The sequence below is a fragment of the Phalaenopsis equestris genome, unplaced genomic scaffold (assembly GCF_001263595.1).
Source record: "Phalaenopsis equestris unplaced genomic scaffold, ASM126359v1 Scaffold000251, whole genome shotgun sequence".
In the NCBI taxonomy this organism is placed as follows: domain Eukaryota; kingdom Viridiplantae; phylum Streptophyta; class Magnoliopsida; order Asparagales; family Orchidaceae; genus Phalaenopsis; species Phalaenopsis equestris.
Window position 1 is genome coordinate 2735146 of NW_018164693.1, and position 8589 is coordinate 2743734.

At 35.1% G+C, this 8589-nt stretch overlaps 1 protein-coding gene across 2 annotated transcripts; it reads right to left on the minus strand.

The window, feature by feature from the left end:
* Nucleotides 1-6594: 6594 nt before the first annotated feature.
* LOC110024241 (NAC domain-containing protein 92-like) lies at nucleotides 6595-8104 on the minus strand. Of its 2 annotated transcripts, none has more exons than XM_020724098.1 (4): nucleotides 8086-8104; nucleotides 7647-7862; nucleotides 7291-7568; nucleotides 6595-7196 (listed from the first exon to the last, which is right to left on the minus strand). In XM_020724098.1, exons 2-4 carry the CDS (start codon nucleotides 7846-7848, stop codon nucleotides 6750-6752), a joined length of 927 nt encoding a protein of 308 aa, XP_020579757.1. In that variant the 5' UTR covers nucleotides 7849-7862; nucleotides 8086-8104; the 3' UTR covers nucleotides 6595-6749. The 2 variants fall into 2 exon arrangements, with proteins under 2 accessions (XP_020579757.1, XP_020579758.1); XM_020724099.1 differs by lacking the exon at nucleotides 8086-8104 and adding an exon at nucleotides 7954-8079.
* Between the last annotated feature and the right edge of the window lie 485 nt (nucleotides 8105-8589).

The following is an 8589-nucleotide window of genomic DNA, read 5'->3' on the forward strand; positions in this document are numbered from 1 at the left end:
CTTTAATGCAAAAGTATTGGCTTCTAAGGCAGGGTTGTGGATACTAAGATGGATTTCATCTACCATTGGATTAACGAAGTCTCTTAAAGATCCAGGCATGTTATGTCGTTCATGTGCCTCTAGGTTATTTTGAGATTATTTGCTATTTCTTCCAGAAGTTGTTGAATTCTTTATTTTCTTATGTTTTTTTTTAACTATACTTTCTAGCTCAGAGTCATCGGGTTCAAGGTCTAAAGATATTGCAATACACATACACCTATTAGGTTCACTAGCAAAAAGTTTTTAAGCAAAAGAGAATAACAAACACGATAAACACACAAAATAGATATTATGCAGCAGAAAGAAAAGAAACACATGCACAACTAAACAAATATTAAACAAGATATTTATAAATTTTTTAAAACAAAAATAAAACAATATAAATATAGGGAACAAGAGACATTACAATTTTTAAGTCAAAATCCTGCAAGTTCAACTAAAATTTTTCTATATCAAATTTATCGTCGTGCCCTAAAAATAACGTCAAAAACTTGACACGAACCAAGTGCTGCGAATCACTTGCTGCTCACGTAAGTATACATAAAGTTTCAATAGTACCAGATTTTGAGCCAGTTGCCGATTCCATAGGGAACGAGGAAAACTCAATGAAGGAAAAGTTCTAGCTTACTACGATCAGTCCAAGCCTGAAGAGTTTGATTAGAAAGTTCAATTTTCAAACTATTTGAAAATTATGTAAAGGACGTCTATCCTAACAAGAAAAAAGATTTTTATATCAAATCAAGTGTTGAGAATTTTCCCTCTTTAACTGATCAAGTGATGAATAGAACCAAGGATTAGATAAGAAAATAGTGCCAATCAAAAGAAAACTTCTACCTAATCCCCTTCCAGTGGTCCAAAAAAGATTAGCAGTCTTAAGCTTAGTTTCTTAAAATTCTTGATATGCTCAAAGTAAAATTACTCCTTGAAGATTGCAAAAATCAATTGACAATATTTCTATTTCAATGAGTTCATGTTGTTAACTCTTTTTGGTCCATAAAGAATCCTTCAAGATTTCACTATTCACAAAAGGTTTAACAATTAACTAGCCAAGCAGAAAGTAAATCAAGTTCTCAAGTTAACACAATACTTTTAAATTCAAATCAAAGCCCAAACAATCTCAAATCCTTTGTCCTATCCATTCACCATCTCAATTAAAGAGAGAAACAAGAGGAATACTCATTATTTATGATGAATCTCATCAAAGCAAACTTAGTTTTATACATAAACATCAAAGTTCAATTCCTTACAAAGAAGTGTTAAAGAAAATACAATGCAAACACACTTATCTCGTTCACAAATAAGTAGTTTGAGGATAAACATTAAATTCAATTCCTTACAAAGAAGTGCTGAAGAAAATACAATGTGAACTCACTTATCTCCTTCACAAACAAGTAGTTTGAGGATGTCATGAACAAGAAACAAGTAACTCTTTCACTCTTCCCAATCTCTCTTTTCCTCTCTTCTAATCTCTTACCCTCTCAAGAAATAGCTTTGGCATTCTCTTCCAATTCCTCTCTTCGAATGGTAGAAGAAAAATGATGTAAAGCCCTTGTTAATTCTTCCTTATCCTTTTTATAAGTTGCCCAAGTGAGCAGGAGCATTGTCCATTAGAACTACCAAAGCTATTTCTAATGCCTAAGCGCCCAGTGATTTGCGCTCAGGCACCACTACATGTGAACTCCTTACGCGAAGACTAGCGCCTAGGTGCTATGATCACAGTGCCTAGAGGCCGGTGGCAACACTTATGCATTGGGTTCTAACCCACATGTCATTGATACATCTTTTCGTATGAGTAACAAATTTCATTTTGACTTTGCCTTGCTAGTCAATTTCATTAGTTTTGAACGAGCTAATCTTCAACATTTATAGTCTGATAACATAAGGATTGTTATTCAGAACCGTTGCTATACCCTTTCACATTGGTGGTGATTATTCGTCTAACTAATAAACAAAACATGCATAATTCATGTCGTGGTTGATGTGATTTAGTATAAGTTCATTTTTTCCATTTTATCTTTTACAGAACTTCTATGTGAGGCGAGTAGGAAAATATTTGACTCATGCTATTGATTAGGTTTAGATTGCACTGTCTCTAACTTTTCAACACAGTCTTTCTTTTTATCTAGGAGACAAAAGAGTTGGCGCTTATGCACTCTTTGTTAGTTCCAGAGAGTCATTTTCTTTCGCCTCCATGTCATAGAGGCCATTTCATGAGACCATTTTCATGATCTTATGGTGTTCTCTTTTCGATGATAGAAGAATGACTTTTACATTCACACATTCTCATTTGATTGTTATATTTTCTCTTTTTTTGTGCGCTTTTGTTGCATCTTATCATTTCTATGACATTTTGACTTCGTGTCTGGACTCTTGAGGTTAAGCCCTCAAAGTCCTTGCCAGAGTATCAAGTGTTATGACATATATATACAAGAGCAGTTGATGTAGTATATATATAAATCAAACAGGAGAATGATCGACGAAGCAAAAAATAGAACGAGAAAAATTACACAAAAAAAGAACACACAGATTTACGTGGTTCGGCAAGTTGTCTACGTCCACGGAGTTGCAGAGGATTTTACTGCTTGAGGAAATTTACACCAGTCGATCACCTCGACTTACAAGAGGAATCTCTGACTCTTCGTTGCTCTCTCTCTTCTTCTCTTTCTACACCGAGATACACCGAAAAAAACTCTATACTGAGATACACCGAAGAAGACAAACTTACAAGAGAAATAAACTCAATTTCTCTTCTGCCACAAGCCACCAATAAACCCAATTTCTCTTCTGCCACTGTCCCGTGGAAACTTGAAGAATTCTTCCTCTATCCCGAGGAAACCTAAAGAACAAAATCGTGATTTCTTGTGACATCTAGATATGAAGGAGAGTCTCTCCTGTTATCACGAAGAGAAGGAAGCGAAGGGATGCTTTGCTTCCCGAAATAGAGAAGGCGGGAGCGGTTTCTAGCGAAGAGATGCTTCTCTTCGCAAAAAAAAAAAGAAAGGAGGGAGTGGTTATTTTGTGAAGAGGTGTGACCCTTCGCGATCGAAAGCTTTGTTTCGCGAAAACAGAAGGAGAGGCGGGAGCGGGAGTTCGCGGGTTGGGTGGACCGGACTCCACGCCAGTGCTAACATCAAGGGGGTTGTGCCTGTTTTTATTGGGTTCATGGGCACTACCCCCAAATTTTGGTTTCTCGTACATGATGTCTCAATGTTGTATTTGCAACGCCTCAGAGCCAAGAAGGCAGCGTTGTCGTTAGGTTCATAATCTGAGAGTACGACAATGCAACAATTGGATGCACTACCCTAAAGCCACCATTTTAACGTCAGTAACCAATTTTGGGTAGTTTTTCACTTAACTTTTCTGTTTTGTTCCTAGAAAGGTGAATGATTTTGAACATTATTTCTAGCCTAATCCATGGTAAAAAAAGTTTTTCTGTAATTATTTTAAACATTATTTTTAGCCTAATCCAAATTTTCTATTGTGCAAAGGATGGGCAAAGAGTGTTATGGAGTTTCCAAAGTATAGAGAGGCTTAAGCGTGGTGTAACTTGTATGATTCTGCTCATTTTACTCATAGAGGATTTCTTGGTGTGGTTTGCTCCGTGATATTTTCCCTTTTTTGGAATTTTCTATGTTAAATCAGGTGTTTTTGTTTTGTGCTCTTTTATTCAATATTTTTCTTTGAATCTCTCGAATCATTTTCCACAATTGAGTATCTCCCAACATTTTTGTTGATTGTTGTGTTTAAATCGGATAAGTATGCTCATTTATTGCTTATTTGGTATTAACTTAGCACTGCTAAATTACTACTCAAAAGTTCCGCCGGTTTCATGTATATGATCAGGTTCAAAGCTTCATATTCATAATACATGGTAAAAAAAGTTTTTCTATAATTATTTTAAACATTATTTTTAGCCTAATCCAAAAGCGAAATATTAACACAAATTAGCTTAATTTTATATTTTAGATCGTGTCTGACGGCTACTTTCTCTCATTTGAATGAGTACAAGAAGTTGCATTGTTTGTTTAAGCAGTATGATGGTGTTCACAGCATAAAAAATATGATATAATATGAACTCATTATTAAATTTAACTTTATGTTAATTTTGTTTCTATTTCGTAAATATAATTGACGTGTGTTTAAATGTTCACAACAATAGAGTAATTAATTAATATCTTAGCATTGCAAGAAAATATATCACGCACTTAGATAATCAAAGAGAAATAAGTAGTAGAGACTCCTCAATTTTTTTGTTGAAAAACCCCAAAAAGGGAAAAAAATCATGAGTCTTAGCCCAGTTGAAATAATAAATTATGACTGATGAGTATGCATGTCAACTCTTCTTCTAAATTAGAGAAGATGAATTTATAAAATTGATCTTTGTAAATATACAACAATAATTTACCGATAATAGCTGTAATTTGATAGTAATGAATGTATTTATTGGAAAAATATTTTTATAAGATGTTATACGAACTCATTATTTAACTGTATGTCAATCTATTTTACTTTTGTAAACATAATATATAACCCACAAAATATGTATTATAATTTGTAAATATGTTAATTCATTTAATACACAAGTGAATCACACCGCCCACTTTAGCCTTGTGGTTGGCATAATGGCTCTTTCAGTCATGAGAACATTAGATCTAGTCTTAACTACATGATTTAATTCGAAGTACATGTGGCGTGAGTACATGATTAAATTCATGCCATCCCTGAAAAATAAATACTTAAATTAAAAAATATATATAATTATTATAAAAAGTTGATAAGGCGCATGGTGGGCTCAAGTGTCTAGTCATCGAGAAGATCTAATATTCTTAGGCCACCAATAATATTGTTTGTCTGCGTATAGATGGCATTGATATATATATATATATATATATATATAAACTTTGGATCCAATTTTTATCGAGCTATATACAGATCAACTCGAATTATTTTTTATTAATTAAAATTATATATAATTCTAAATAAAACCGAATGTATACAATGAGCAACTAGTTGAGTTTGAGCTGAAATAGATCCAACTTAACTTAACTTGAACCTCCTTGTTTTGATTTGAAGTCAAATTGAGCCCATTTCGAACTGGAATAGATCCAAATAAATCAAATTTAGGTCAGCTCGTTTCGATTTCGAGCTAGACGGAGCTTGATACAATTTCCCGCCAAGTTGACTTGAAATCGAATATAACAAGTCACAAACTGATTCCAATCCTAACTCAATCCACTCGAGCCGATTTTGAGCCAACACCAACCCGGCTTGAAATCTTAACAACCCTACTTACCATACAATTCCTATAGTTAAACATATCTAACAGCTAAACTTTAATTTTTATATTTATTACACCCAATCGTGTATATCACCTAAAAACACACTATTATTAAATCAACAAAAAATATAAAAGGCGACATAATCATCAAAACTTGCAAGTTTTATGTCAAAAGATTAGGTTAATTGTCTCCTCTCCCAAACAGCAATCTAAACAACTTGCCTAACTCCACCCCTGATTTGTTCTCCTTCGACCAAAACCAGCCTTGTTCAATAGAGGTCTGTACTATCGGAGACAAGAGCCTGATTTTGCCTTGGATCCTAACTCTGATATCTTCCTCTAATGTACACAAGATGTATATTCTAAATTTAGAAAAGAAAATAAAATTATGGTCTTGTTGAATGTAAAATGGGAGCGGTTAGGAAGAGAGTGAGGTCAGGCTAAAGGTACTTGGTTCTCAATGATATGAGAATTTCGGGCAGGTGACCAACCTGACATCAGCAACATTGATTTTATACCGCTATTTTATATGAAGGCATCATCATTGACATAACAACACGGACAGAGAAGGGGAGAGAGTTGTGGGTGGACAAATCAATCGCATATTAAAATCGCTAAAAGGCTCATATCATTGAGAGTCCAATTGGCTTCAGACACTGACAAAAACAGTATTGTTGGTGACCTAAGAGTATTAGATCTTCTAGATGACTAGACTTTTGGCCCCACCTTCCCCCCCTTATCAACTCATTGTCATTAATTTTTACATTTATTTTATGTGAACTTGAATCATCAATTCATGAATTCATGTTATGTTAAGTCCCGATCAATACTCCACCAACTCAAATATAAGCTGTTAAATTATGATTAGTACTAAGTTATTTATTTATTTATTATTATTATTTTGTGTTTTACAAAAATGAATGGCCGGAGGCTATGATACAAGCCTCGGCCATCATGTCTATAATTTGAGTACCACACCTTACACTCGGGGGGGAATCGAACCCCAGATCAGAGAGGATGTACAACTGACAAGCAGATGCCGGACCAACTGATATGAGTACACGGTGCATGAGGGATGATGACGGCTTATATATCAAATCAATATGAAATATACATATATAGATTTTAGCTTGTATTAAAACTGAACTCAGAGATTCGAAGCCAAGCAATTGATTCTGATAAAAAAATTATCTTCTCGACTTAAAAACTGATCAAATCTGAACATCTCAGCATATAGAACAAATATAACAGAACTTAGAACACTTATTTATTGCTGCAAAAGCTCAATATTTTCTGAACAAGAAGATTAAACCAATTACAATTCTCAGACGCAACAATCGCAATCTTATTTTTCAAAGCGAAGGAAATAAGCGTAATAGAGATACCACAGGCTCATACAAAAACTACAAAGAGATCTCCCAACAGGAATCGTTCAGCAATTCCAAAGGCAGTTCTCAAAAGAACTCCTCCCGAATTCGTTGTCACAGTAAATCTGGGCGTTCATTTCAGCGGCAAGGCCAATCTCGTCTGAGAAGTTCAGCATGTCTCGATCCTTCTTACATCCATACTTCTCATCAAAGCCATGGCTTTCAAACAAGCTCATGAAGCTTCCGTCATAGAGAGAGGTGGGCATCGGAATGAGATTGGAGAAGAAGAGAGAGGACATATCTTGGTCATGGGCTTTTTGGCCCTCCATACCATTGGAGAAGCAGGGCACGTGAGTTGGGATGTCCATTAATGGCGGAAGAGTATTTGGAGGAGGAGGAGGAGGAGGAGAATCTTCAATCTCTTCTCCAAAGGAGGAAGAAGCCATTTTTCCCATCCCGAAAGCATTCCCAAGTGAGCTCTTTTTGAAAACCCTGCAGATTACCCACTCACTCTGTTACAAAACAGGGGACAAAGAAATTAGTTAGTCTATGAATAAAAAGAGCACAGTGATAAAAACAAATCTCAACTTTAAGCACTTCATCCACCTTAGCAGCTCTGTGCAGGCTGTTGATGCAATACTTCCCCTCCAATCTATACTCATGCATGACCCAACTGCTCTTCTCTCCTCTCGGCGCTCTTCCTGTGTAAAAAACAAGGGTTTTCTTCATTCCAACGAGCAGCTCCCCTCTGTGAATCTCCTTATCCTTACCTGTAGCTTTCCAGTAGCCAGCTACAGTGGCCCGATTCGTTCGAAGGCCAGTAGGGTACTTTCGATCCCTAACGCAGAAGAAATACCATTCTTTTTCTCCCAGCTTAGCATGCTCTGTTACCAAGTTGATTGAAATGAGAATAAAAGGTTGAAGAAGTAGAAGAAGAGGTGGAAAGGCTGAAGCTTGCTTACTGGGAAGATCCCATGGCTCGCACTTGTTGAGGTCAACTTCACCGATTGCAAGGGATTTGAATCGTGAGTCTACGAACTTATTTGAGAGGTAGTAGGTGATGAGCTCCTCATCTGTGGGGTGGAAACGAAAACCTGGAGGAAGAAGCATCTGGTCCGCCGTGCCTTTTTGACCGTTGCTAGTGGATAATGCTCTTTTCTCCATAACCAGACTGAGAGCTGAAGAAAAATGCAGGACGATGAGTTTCAGAACGAATTTTTTATGAAGAACATGAATCTAAGTAGAGAATGAGAAGAAGGGAGATCAAACCGAGGAATTAATATCAGATGGGAAATTAAAATAAGTTAAATAGGAAGTAGCAAGAAGATGAGTGGCGGCGGAGGCATGGGGAAGATGAAGAGTGAGAAAATGGAATGCTCTGTTTCAGACGTAGTGGCTAACCTTTTCCGCTTGCTGAAGTGGCGGTTTCCGTTAAGGAAAAGAACGCTGTATGCTTATTTGCCTCTTTTAAATAGCAAAAAAATTTGTTTTTCTGATTAATTTACACAAAACACATTAATAATAATAATAATAATAATAGTAATAAAAGCATCTTTAATAGCTGACATTTTGGATGTGTATGATTAAATATGAATAATGTTATGCTATTAAATAGATTTATATGATAAATTAGTTTTCTTTTTTATATCACATTATTGAGTAATGCTTAAATTTAAAAAAAAATATCTGGCATGATTTAAATTTTATTAAATATAATGCTCCAAGCATGAGTGACCCAATCACAAATATATATTCCTTTTATAGAGCCTAACTAGTTATATTCTCATGCTGGTAAATTAAATAAATAACTTAATTAATTTACATAATTGAATTTTTTTAATTTCAATAACAACTGACATAATTCATTTGATACTATTTGTTTTCTTGATGAATTATATATATATA